The sequence below is a fragment of the Neocloeon triangulifer genome, unplaced genomic scaffold, assembly GCF_031216515.1.
Source record: "Neocloeon triangulifer isolate White Clay Creek 2 clone unplaced genomic scaffold, ASM3121651v1 ptg000014l, whole genome shotgun sequence".
NCBI lineage: Eukaryota > Metazoa > Arthropoda > Insecta > Ephemeroptera > Baetidae > Neocloeon > Neocloeon triangulifer.
The window spans coordinates 3498875-3511522 of NW_026775556.1; the positions used below are offsets into that span (position 1 = coordinate 3498875).

At 32.7% G+C, this 12648-nt stretch overlaps 2 protein-coding genes across 2 annotated transcripts; both read right to left on the bottom strand.

Moving 5' to 3' along the window:
• Positions 1 to 2315: 2315 nt before the first annotated feature.
• Positions 2316 to 4117, bottom strand: LOC132200053 (protein SLC31A2-like). The gene is made up of 3 exons (XM_059625232.1): positions 3930 to 4117; positions 3688 to 3856; positions 2316 to 3080 (listed from the first exon to the last, which is right to left on the bottom strand). Exons 1-3 carry the CDS (start codon positions 4003 to 4005, stop codon positions 2744 to 2746), a joined length of 582 nt encoding a protein of 193 aa, XP_059481215.1. The 5' UTR covers positions 4006 to 4117; the 3' UTR covers positions 2316 to 2743.
• Positions 4118 to 4699: 582 nt separating this feature from the next.
• LOC132200371 (glutaminase-like) lies at positions 4700 to 11590 on the bottom strand. The gene is made up of 8 exons (XM_059625794.1): positions 11538 to 11590; positions 7291 to 7358; positions 6957 to 7166; positions 6771 to 6883; positions 6313 to 6437; positions 5870 to 6025; positions 5326 to 5631; positions 4700 to 4909 (listed from the first exon to the last, which is right to left on the bottom strand). Exons 1-8 carry the CDS (start codon positions 11538 to 11540, stop codon positions 4850 to 4852), a joined length of 1041 nt encoding a protein of 346 aa, XP_059481777.1. The 5' UTR covers positions 11541 to 11590; the 3' UTR covers positions 4700 to 4849.
• Between the last annotated feature and the right edge of the window lie 1058 nt (positions 11591 to 12648).

Sequence of the window (12648 nt, forward strand, 5' to 3'; positions counted from 1 at the left end):
AGTATTTTTTCTTTTAAAATATTTTAATTTATTATAATCTTCCTGGTGATTGTATGATCGTTATGTTATACAAATCAGTCTTTGTCTTAACTTTAATATTAGGTTGGAAAGTATCAAATTCGATATTTTTAAATTTATTAGGATTTCTTTTAAATTTCCTATAAGCTATTTGTATTTCATACAAGGAAAACTTGTGTTTACGCATAACAATCTATATGGGAAAATTAAAAGAATACATAGTTTCTTAACCTCAAATAATATAATATTAATATTCACTAATATTAATACTTAAATCTAATTTATATCTAGGAATTAATAAAACAGTTTATTAGAAATAACACATTAAACATTCATAATTTTTGCTCATCTCAATAATGCACAATAATTATTATCATTGAATTTAACTCGTGAACATTATCCAGAGAAAATAAAGTGAGCCTTTCATATTATAATTTGGCGCAAAACACCCTCTTTTTCTTTTTTTCTCCCCTCGTAGTTTTTAAGCTTTTGAGATTTTCCCACACGAAAGGTGACACACTCGGAAAGTGACAATCCAAATATGCCACAACTCTCGAGGGTTAAGTGGTGTGTTTAGGCTCTTCCTCGGGGGTGGGCCCCTCAGGGAGCGTGCGCCACATTTTCACTTGGAAATGTGTCCAGCACGACCGGAAACAAATAAATTACCAATTCATGTCAACAGTTCATATTTATTTTTAGTTGCATAGTGAGTGGAAAATTTGTAACAAGCACCCCCCCCCCCTTTTTTTAAATTTTCTGCCCACATGCAAATGAAAAATATTATACAAAATAGAAGAAATTTTTTTCAGGAAATTAAGCAATTGAAAAAATTGTTAAAAAAATAAATTAAATAAAAATTTATCAAACCCTCTAATTGTAAGTTAATTAAGGGAGACGTTCAAAAAGCATTGTATGAAAATAGAAATTATTATTTTTGCTTATTTGTCCATTGTTACAATACATTGTTTACATACAATTGTTGAAATCGAGTAATAAAATAATTTGTTCGTAAACTTTTATGAAACTGTCATGGATGCTTATTTTTTTCTTTTTTTGCATTAAATAAGATTAAATTGATTTTCCCCCAAAATTTTTAACTTCCAATCAAAGAGAAGTGAAGGATTTTTAGCGTCTTAGTTTAATTTTGGATGAGCGTCTTGTCTCAGCGATGTTTACAGTTTTTCCTAATTCTGATTTACGACTGCATAATGCGAGTTAATCTCATTTTGGTGAGTTAATCTCCAATACGTGATGCATCCCTGCTCTCGGCGTGGCATATGAGTAATTTGTGGCCGCGCGGCTCTAAATCCTCTTCACTTTTGCGTCTCGTCGCCAAGCTCCGCAGTCTGTGTACTTGCTTTGGGATATACGTGTGTTTTTAACTTCTTTTGCCACGTCTGTATTATTAACTTTATGATCTCGTTTGAGGTTGAGCAGCAGGAGAAATAGGCTCCTCACATTTACACTCGCCAACATCATGTGCATAATTCTTTTTGTGGTTCTCATAATTTTCAGCAGTTGGAAATATATTTACACATTCAATCTGGTATGTACACAAAATTTAGTTATTTGATATATATAATTATAACTTTTCTCGGTTAAATTAATGATATTAGGAGATTATAAGCCACTCAAAGGTTAGAAGAAAAGGAGTTAACAAATATTATAATATAATGAAATCATATAAACTATTTTTTCGATGTGTATGTATTAATACATAATTATAATGCCCATGGCATTATAATTGAATTATTTTTTTAAGTAGAGAATGCAAAAACAAATTTTTAGAAATATTCTTAAAAAATAAAAATTAGTAAATTATTTAAATTATCAATAAAAAACAAATTATAAATAATAAGTGGCATGTAGGAAAATCCATAAGAAATAAAATATTATTATTTATTAAAAAAATATTTTTACTTGCTTTAGATGCCTTCTATAATTCTTTGATTGCGTGAGTACATACAGCTAAAGACATAATGAACTGAAACCTTATACAGCGCCTTCTTTTCTCAAATTCTAAGATGCTGCAGTCTCTAAAAGAATCAAATTAGGGTTTTCACAGTAAAATTGAGCGCCAGAGATTTTAAATATCTCATCCACTTAAAGGAATTTTTTACAAATCAATAAAGTTGAATTATAAAACATTTGAATCTTTCTAAAAATTATTTAAGATTATAATGACAGTTGAATATTCTTTTAACCGGTCCTCAACAAATCAACATAACAATTATTTTACAGTAGCATTATAACAAAGCTAGAACCTAACAATTTTTTTTTCAAATAATATGAAAACATTTAAATTTCAACCATCAAATTCTTTATTTATCTCGTTTCGCACAGCTGTACACATTCTTACAAAACTAAGCACATTTTATATAATTATCTCTTTCTCTTATCATATTGTTTACAAAGGCAGTCTTCTCCTCTTAATCAGCAGGTCAAAACCCTCTTTGGCCTCCACATTTGCATATTTTTGATCGATATTTGTTTTCTTTAAAATTTTAAAACTCTTTTATCCCTAAAACGATGTAAGACCACTCTGGAAAATTGTCTAATTTCTAAAATTTCGTTTGATTTGGCAGGATATTTTGTGCTTCTGTCTGCAGGTCTAAAATTTAAATTTTCCCTATAAAATACTTTTTTTGTTAAATTGTCACAATTTCAGCATCACTTTTTCCCTAAATTGGCGAGTGGTCTTTCTTTTTTGTCTGGAATGTTTAGTTCAAGCGACGTCCTCTGTTCTGTGGACGATGGCCGTCGTGTCCAGAGTGTCCGCACCGGACACCGACGCCTCGCTAAAGGTGCGCTCGGGGTCAATCGAGTCCGTTGGACTTTGAACAGCGGACGTGTCTGCAGACTTGATGATGGGGAAGATTAATTTGGGCCGAGAATCAGGGGTTTGGGAGAAAATCGCGTATCCGGCAGAGGAGCCAAAGATGACGGACAGGAAGAGCCAAACGTTGAAGGACATGACGGCCAGCATCTGCAGATAGGCGGCCACCGAGTACAAAAGGTAGACGGCTGTGTCTGAAGAGTGGCTCATGCAGGATTGGCCATTCCTAAAATATAATAATCAGTTTAATTCACTACATATTTTTATGCTGTTTGATGGCAGATTTTATTGTAAGTAATAAAATAACTATTATTAAACACATGAAAATTGCAAGAACAAAATTACTCTTCAATCAATTACATAGTTAGGAGAATATTTGTTTAGCCAAAATTAAAAACATTTTTATGAAATTAAAACTGCTATATGTTTTTGTTTATGTAAGTAAAATATTAATTATATTATTTAAATATAAAAAAATTAAACATAAATTTAAAAAATTTGTAAAAGTTTTATAATAATATTATAATTAATAGTAAAAATCTTATATTGTTATATAAGTTACCGTTTTAACAATTTTATTTTATATTTTTAAAAAGAGTAACTAAAAATTGAGAATTGAAATTTATCATTGTAATTAATGACTTTAATAGTGCAATAAATTAGCAAATGATATCGAACTTTATTCAACAACAACAAAATCTGCTCTCCAACACGTTGGATAATATTAAAAAATAGTTCATTACCTTTTATAATTTAATATATAAATTAATTATATAAGATATTATTGATTTTTGTATTGGAATAGCATTAAATATTTTAAAATAAAAAGCTACCTTTCTCTCCTGTTTCTTATCCTGACCAAAGGTGTCTCCTCAATGTCACTCCATTCCTGCGGTGGCACCACAAATTGCTCCTTTCGGCGCGCCCTGGCCAAAAGGAACACCTTGACCGCCTCAGTGAGAAACGCCAAAGAACCCGCGGCGACGCACGTGAAGACGAACCCTGCATAATTCCAAAACAAAACAACGCACGAAATGAGGTCAGATATCTGCATAATGGTCGGACGACGACTCACCGGTGAGGGTGGTCACCTTGAAGCCGGGAAAGAGAAACAGCCCGAGCTGGTAGCCTGCCCAGAAGGTGCTCTCCATCGCTATCAACCCTGGACAATTTCAATTATTATGTTTCCATGCCAGAGCTTAGGCGTCAGCTGACTTTGACTGATAAAAGTTGAGGACGAGCAGGGTCGGCCGGCGCGCTCTTTAGTGCTCGGCTGCCGAGAACGGGGGCCGGACATCTCGTAGACGAGCACCGAACTAGCGCTCGGAACGGCGCCAGGCCCCGGTGCTCAAATTTGCCCTCTGAATAACAAGTTCAGAACTAATAAAATATCTTTCTTAAAACTCACTTATTACAATAACATAAAAAAATTCTCATTGACAAAAATGCAGGTTGATAAAATGATTTAAAAAATATAATACAGAGTCAAAAGCAGGTCAAAAGTAAAGCAATTTTTGTTTATAATTTCCATAAAATTTGTACTTTATATTTTGATATATTTACAAAACTGTATGAATTAATATTTTTTTTTATTTTGCAGACGTTATAAGTCAATTTGCTTTTAAAGTCATGCCAGCATGTCGGATAGGCAGCTGTGTAAAACGTGTCAAATCAATATTGAAATTAAAATTAAGATGTGTGTTTCTTTCATTTATATTGGATCAAATATAATACATAAATATAACAATTGAATAATTGTAAAAATTTGTGACATTGAATCACGCTGAACGTATTATCAGTCCATACAAAAATTTTTGAAAATTAGCAAAAATAATAACAAACAAATATTAAAATAGTAAAAAATAATAATAATTGAGCTTTATTATAAAAGAAAAAGCAAAAAACAATTTTATTTGTATTGCATCGCATTTTACCACCTCCTCACTGCATAGTGGTTTCTCATTAAATTTTAGTTTTTCATCTTTTTTTTTTCAATCAAAATTCAAAATTATCTTCTGTCCAATGCTGGATTGCTGGAAAGGCACAACTCAGCTCCTGGAATCAGATAAAACGGAAAAATATATATGGGAGTTCTATTTTAAATCGTTTCATAGATAGAAAATTTTGAAATTGTCATAAGGGTAAGAATTAAAATTTTTCCTAAAGTTATGGGAATTGAAAATAAAAATGGATTTGTCAACTTTCTTTTTAAATTTTACAGCTTAAAAAAATATTGGTAGAGGGATAGAACTTCACGCTTGCCCATATAAGTTTGATGATAGTGACCTGTGACGTCATTTGTAAAAAAAAATCAGGTTTATAATAATTTTATCATCTACATGCATGACGACCCGTACGATGTATTTCTTAAATTATTTTTGCCCAAGAAAGGAAAACACGTGCGTTCCATCTGTTGTGGTAATTGAATAGAATTAATTTTCATGTAAAAGAAAGGCCTGTGTTTTTCGTACTTTGAGAAACTGGAGGGCTCGCGCCGAATTGCCGTAAGCGTTGAGGCGCGGCGAGAAGAGACCGACGGCCAGCTTCTTGTGGGAAACAGCGACGAGCCCTCCGGAGACGCCGCTTTTCGCGATCAGGCCGGTCGAGGCGAACAAATCGCCCGTCTCTTCATAGAGGCCCGCCTGCATCATTTGCGCCAAACAGGCCTGCGCCACGCGAGCCTCCAGAATTCGCACGCCCGACCTGCCGGTGCCGTTTTTCGCCAGCATCAAACCGAGGTGCGCTAATTGCCGCGTGTTCACCAACAATGAACAGCACTGAAAATTAAAAGAAAAATTAAAAATTTCAAAATAAAGTTATTCCCTTTTTTTAAATGTGGTAAAATTTACTATATTTGTAAATAATATAAAGTTATTGTTTAATTATTGGAAAGTTTCTTTCGCCCTGATTTTTTAAAACCACCAGCCTGTATGAAAGTTTTGTATTTGCAGGAAAAATACCGTTAAAACTTAATAGCTGTTCACAAAAATTATATAAATAAAAAATAATGCTTACACTTGTATAGAATTGAAGAATGTCTTCGCAGTCAGTTTGCAGTGGAATGGCGCCGCTTTCTTGGAGTTTTGAGATAATGGTTCTGTTTTTCCCTGCCGTTGCGATTTCAGACAGGTACGTTTCATAGTCACATTTAATAGGACCACCACAGATACGCTAAAAAAATTAATTTATTCAAGTTTTTACTTATTAAATTATAATTTCTGAGAGGATTTCATGTTATTCAGATGCATCAAATCTAGAAGCCAAAAATAATGATGATTTTTTTGTATATAATCTGCAATGAAATAAATTCTCGTTCCATTTTGATTTATTTTGAGTCAAAATTAAACATTTTGAAAAAACAAATGTGTCTGTAGGATATATTTGTATGATGTATTTGGGCAGAGATTACCTTTTGATACAACAATAAACTTCATTTGCCACTATAGGAGAAAACCAACCTTGACAAAAGCCTGGAATTCAAGAAACACTTGGTACCAAGATGTGAGATCAGGGTGGACACGGTTAAGAATCAAAAAACTCGCGGTCAAGGCTCCACTATTTAAACAAGCGTTTGGAGCACAGCCTGTAATAAATTACCAATTAATAAAATGAGTATTGGTTTTTGCACATAACTAATTAATTTTACTTAAAATTGTCCTTAAATCAATAGAAAAAGTGTAAAAAGTTTATAAATTCTGGAATAAAAATATAAAACACATGCTAAAAATTAAAATCGTGGAAATAAAAAAAATATAAAAGGTAGTTAATATTTATTTTTATTAAATAAAAAATAAATATTCCTTTTAAAACATAATAAAAACGCATAAAAGAGCCGTAAATTACACCAATCATTTTAATACATTGAAATGTGTTTAGATTCTTCCTTGTTAATGAAATTTAATATTGATTTTCAAACCTTCTACAATTGCATCTGAGTTGTAGGGAACTGCAAAGCCACGGCACTTGATGTGATCAAAAACCTCCTCCATGCCGAGGTGATTGGCTGCATAAGCATACAGCAGAACTTTGCTTTTTTTTTAGACAGAAAAAAATAATATTAAATTTTAAAACTCGTCATGCGAAAATTACAATAATTGCTTACACAATTGACTGAATGGTGAAGCGCGTGTCGGTAGCAGGTCCAAAGTTCACGACCTGGTTAGTCTCGACCAACATGACGGTGGCGGCCCATAACGACGGGTCCTGCTTTTGCAACTCGGGAATCGACGAGTTCAGTATTCCAGTATCATTCTGCTCGCAGAGTTGAAAGATTTTGCGTAGCTGATTTTTCAGGGCGGCCCAGCCGAAGTTACTAAAAAAGAAATGGAAAATAAAATACGCTTTTCTTTATTGATTTTACAGAATTTTTATTAACTTTAAAAGTAAAATAAATTATATAAGAATTTATTGTAAAATTTAAGGTGAAAAAATCATACTTTGCGGTGATAATCGGCTTAAGGACCAGAGCATCACATTCATCATTTTTTTCACAGTCCAAATTTTGCTGAAAATCATAATCAATTCCAAAATATTAATAATATATTTTACCAGTATTTTGCATTATACTTTATTTGTTTAATTTGTTTTAAGGTAATTTGCTAGTTGATACTCAACGCGCTCAACACAGACAATTGAAATTTTTTTTTTTTTTATTAACTCTTCATATTCATCAGAACTTATCATTCCATTATTTAATAATTAATTATCCCATCCCACTCAGAAAAAAAATTTATTATCAAAAATTAAAACTTCCCTGAGTTAGTCCGCAAAGTTTTATGAATTGCGAAGCATAAAATAAAATATGATGGAAGGGGTAGTTGACCTAGGTGAAACCTTGCCACGTGTAAGAGGAAAATTTATAATTAAATGAAACTTTGGTATATAATTCAATTAAATTTACTTCCTATTAACCTATGCTCAACTCTGGATCAACCCATATAAATTCATCAATAAGTTATAGTTCAAAATTTAGAATTGTGTGTAACGAAATAAGATCGAATTATTAGATTTCTGTGCTTTTTTCCCTTTGCCAATTTTTTTCATTTTATCTTAATTTTCCTTTATATCTGACGTTGCATGAAATTTTGGTTCTAGATTTTTTTCAACCCAAAATCATTGAAATTCGAACAGAGAAAACTTTAATTTTTAGCAGCCAGTCCGAAAATAGCCCAACGAAGGCAGCACGCCGAGTCAGCAGAAAGGGAATAATTAACTGTGCCGGGGTGCGAGGGTGGATTTGGGTTGCGTTGTTTCGGCAAGTTGGGCGCGCGTCGGGATCAAGGTTAAAAGGTCACGCAAGTTTTGCACGGCGTCACGTGACCCGAGGCCAATGAGAGTGGTTGGCGCGGGTCACGTGGAGGGTGCGGAGGCGCAGGCAGACCGGCCATGCCACGCATCGAGGGTTGGGAAAGGCGGGCGGGGTTCGCACCGCCGATCAATGAATGTCGGCCGCCGCCAACTGGCGTCTCCGAAACAACCCTGTTACGTATGCAACCGGCTCGACCGGCACGCACACCACACTGCCTACTCAGTAAAAGTGAATCACGATTGACGGTTCGCGGAACTAGCGTTGCGACTCATTGACAATTATTGACAATTCAAGCAAATGCCCCAAACGATGCTGGTTACCAGTGAATCGGTCGCAGGAAAATATAAAAAAAGATCTAGAATAATATTAATATTATGGAATAAAAAAGAGAGGGTTTGTTTTATATTAATAGTGGCGGCGAGCACCGTTTAATTCTCCCAAAAGTGCGCACAGAGCTCGGTCCGAGTCGCGGATCAGTGCATGGAATTCCCTGCCTTCTGCGTTAAAAAATTGTACGGTTCCTGATTTTAAAATTGCATGCAAAATATATGTAACCCTTTGAAAATTTTTTTTCCCACTTACGGCTCCAGTTCGGCGAGTAGGTTTAAGTTGGAAACACTTTTGCTTCCAAATTGAGCTTATGAGTTTTAGTAAGTTGTTTACTAGAGCTGGCTGCCAATTCTCTCCCAATGTGATTTTCTAATTTTTGTTTGACTTGTTGCGAGAGAATAAATGAATTGAATTAAGTTTAAAAACAATGAAAAGCAATAAAAAAAGTATATGATTATTATTTTCATTGATACAAATATTTTAGGATAATATTTAATTTTGTCTGTTATTTAAATTTAAAAAGTGAGTTTAATATTGATTTTTTTTCTAGAATAATTTTCTTTATTTTCAAGACATTTATATTTCTAAAATTTTTAAATTAAATTTTCTTGTTCTTTTTCTAGACTGAAAATTAAACTTCCTTTGATGAAGGTGAAGGGCAGAGTTGCGATATTTAATTAAGTAATAGAGCTAATAATAATAAGAGCTGATGCGCTAATACTAGATCAAATGCATATTAAAGATGAAGTATATATTGAAGTGCAGAATTATTTCAAATTAAACGGTGCTTGAACAGTTTAGTCAATCATTTTTGAGTTTTGAGAATATTATTATGTTAATTACTTTGAAATATTTCATAAACTAACACATAATAATTATCACTGTTTATTTCTATTTAGATCATTTTTCAATGCTGATTGAGTGGCATTGATTAAGAAATACGTGTGCCAATTAAAAAATTGCAAATTTATATGGAATAAATACAATTTAGTGAATAACAAATAAAAATAATTATATAATCACACAAATTAATGTCTGTGTTGAAATATTTGAGCAAAAGTGGCAACATTGAATTGAATTGAACATAATTAACGGAAAGTGCAACGCAAATAAAAATAGTAAACTAATGAACTTTGCACAGCATTCAATGAGTGCGAGGGATATTATTTTTTTATTCCTTTTTTGTAGACAGAGAAGGAGTCAATTCAATTAGTTCTGTGATGAAGCCACAGCCAGACAGGCAAACTTTGATTAAAACCTTTCTAGCCGCAAATAAAACCAACTGTGTGGGCTGCGCTCGTTAATTCAGTTGCTTAAGGAGGGTGTCGAACTTGTGAGTGTGTTTTGTTGGCGTCCAAACGCGTTCCTCGCCTCCTAGTTCTCTCTCAATTAATTTATAAACAAAAAGAAGCCCAACAAGTTTTATTCTCGCTCCTCCCCGCCGAGTCATTTGCAGAGGAATAAAACCGCGACGCAAAAGAGAGCAGAAAAAAACCAGAAAAATATTATTATTTAAATTTAATTGCGCGGAAAGGATTGTTTCTTCTAGAATATCAAATAACGAAGAGAAATTTTTTGGTCCGAACGTAAATGGCCGTTCCTTAGAGTTCATTTCGCAAAAGTGCGCTCAAAATTCCTCAGCCCGAGTCGATCTGCCAGATATTGGAACGAATCCAAGCAATCTTCGCACAATTGCTATTTCACGACCGGTCGCTGAAGCTGCGAAAAAAAACGTCTGCGGTCCAATAAACCAGGCGGAATTTTCTCTGAATCAGAGACTTTTGCAGAAAATAATTGAAAATGTTCGAGAAAATGAACGCAATTGTAAAATGAGTTTCCCCTAAATGGTCATAAGTGGTAAAATGTTATTAGCGCATCAAATTAGCAAATTGAAACACAAATCCTCGCAACGTCTCCATAAGCTTATATATAATTTCTGTAAATGCAAAAGTTTAGTGTCGGTGCGCACACTTTTGTAATTGCTGCGGCGTGTTTAATTAATTGCGCATTTAACCGTGACATGAATGCAAAACTCCAATTACGCGCGTTTCATAAGCACCTTATATAGCAAAAATCTAATTTGCATATGATTTAAAAAAATTATAGGGGCTTAAGTGAGTGTATTTTAAAAATATTAAAAAGTTAATGTTAGCTGAATTTCTACATGAAGAGCTGCTAAAGGTAAATGAACACAACATTTCTTTTGAAGATCAAATTTCTTTTTAAAACTAATCATGCTGGAAAGTTCTGCTTTTTTAGAGTAAAAAATAAAATTAAAATAATATTAAATCTTACAAATATTTTGAAGCAATTCACTCTGAATTATTCAGGTAAATTCTTTCCCAAAAGATTTATGGTCACCTATATCAAATTTCACATTATTTGAGCTAGCGAAATTAATGTCAGTATAGCTTTCTCTCACGTTTAGAATTTAACTTTCTTCATAACTTCATAATTTTCTGTCAATTTCTTTAAAAGTTTGGAAAAATTTAGCCGTGTTTGGCATTTTATTATCTGAAAGTTTAATAAAATAAAATAAATAGCTATTAAGCAAATCTATTTTTTATACTTTTGGTAAGTCAACTTTTATCAATTCTTGTATAATAAATTATTCTATTTCGGCAGATAATACATATTAATAATACATGTACATTAATAATAAACACGGAAACTATAATAAAAAGAAAATTCCAAAATGTTTAATATTAGAAATAAGAAATATACATGACACAGTTCTACTCCCAGAGTTTGTTAATAGATTTGTGTTCATAATATCCAGAACTTGATAGACTCTATTAATGCACCCTAACAGAAGCGAATTATATTCATCCCTTGCTTGCAAAGATGGAGCTACACCGATTTGGAACTTAATTTTAGAACAGGAAGCGACCAAGGTGATCTCATTAAATTCCACGTCAAAACGCAGAAGCTAATTTGCTATCTCGCGCAGCAGCAGATGAAAGCAACTCATATATTTTATACACAAATTGACCGTTTGAAGCCGTAAATAAATATTTTGCGACGAACTAGAGTATTTTTACTCACCATGGTGCTGAAATTCGGCGGAGTCGATCTGAGTAGATGAGTTGGCTGACAAAGTGCGGGTTGGTTTGTTCTGGCTTTTCGGTATTTATACGCTGGACACAAATTGAAATTTCAAAAGGAGGGGACGTTTTGTAATGGTGTCCCTTTCCAAATATTGCAAAAACCACCTTGTTTTTTGCGTCTTGGCGACATCTCATCATGGTAGACAATTAGCATACGACATAAAATAAAATTCAGTCGCCACAGTATAAAATATTATCAAAAGAAAAAAGTGGAGCCGGCGTTCTACTCGTCAACATCGTTCTACAGACGTCATTCAAGCCTGGAGTGTTTTTATATTCATTTAAATTGTTAGGATTAATTTGAGTTACAAACACAAGTTATATCGAGATGAAACCAGTATTCAAATAAGCAGATTTTAGTGAAATACGCAGATTTAACAAAATAATAGACAAGTAGTAAACTGTACTAAAATTAGCTTTTGAAATAATGATACCCCAAAATTGCCTGGATTAAGAATTAATTATTCATAAACAATTATCATTCCAAAATACTATGATAGTAATAAAGCCTCTATAAAGTTTTTTTGCCTGTTTTTTTTTCAACTGAAAACAAATTCACCGTTTTTAACACGCTTCTGTCTTATTAAAAAGGAGTGGAGTAGCGCAATATATTCCATTTGGGATTTTATAATAAAGAAAAAAAATATTTTAATGTTATTAATTTCTTAACAATATATGAATATTTGGTTCTTAAATATTGTATCCTTCATTTATTTTGTGAAATATAAAATATAAATCAAAAATAAAAATTTTCTTTTCATTTGCATGTTTGTGATTTTTTTTCAAAGTTTCTACTTTGACGCAAGCAAGCAAGCAAAACAAACATACCACCGTCATTTCCGGCTGACAGCGGAAAAGCATAATAATTGAAAATGTGAGCAGAAACAAACTGACTCTATACAGTTGAATAATGTTGAATTTTCAGATGTAAAAGTTGATAAAATATAATGATGCGGAAGAATTTCTTTACATGTACTTGCTTAGTAGCATGGGTATGTCAGTTTATCGATTTAATAATTTTATTTTTATTTTAATATTAACTATTATTT

What these genes read in the sequence shown, in the direction of transcription:
- LOC132200053 (XM_059625232.1), bottom strand. Translation starts at nt 4,005, where the DNA reads ATGGAGAGCACCTTCTGGGCAGGCTACCAGCTCGGGCTGTTTCTCTTT. An exon ending in CAAGGTGACCACCCTCACCG is followed by an intron (nt 3,857 to 3,929) that starts GTGAGTCGTCGT and finishes GGAATTATGCAG; the next exon opens with GGTTCGTCTTCACGTGCGTC. An exon ending in ATAAGAAACAGGAGAGAAAG is followed by an intron (nt 3,081 to 3,687) that starts GTAGCTTTTTAT and finishes ATTATATTTTAG; the next exon opens with GAATGGCCAATCCTGCATGA.
- LOC132200371 (XM_059625794.1), bottom strand. An exon ending in CTCAGATGCAATTGTAGAAG is followed by an intron (nt 6,438 to 6,770) that starts GTTTGAAAATCA and finishes AATTTATTACAG; the next exon opens with GCTGTGCTCCAAACGCTTGT. An exon ending in GAGCCCTCCAGTTTCTCAAA is followed by an intron (nt 4,910 to 5,325) that starts GTACGAAAAACA and finishes ATCTGATTCCAG; the next exon opens with GAGCTGAGTTGTGCCTTTCC.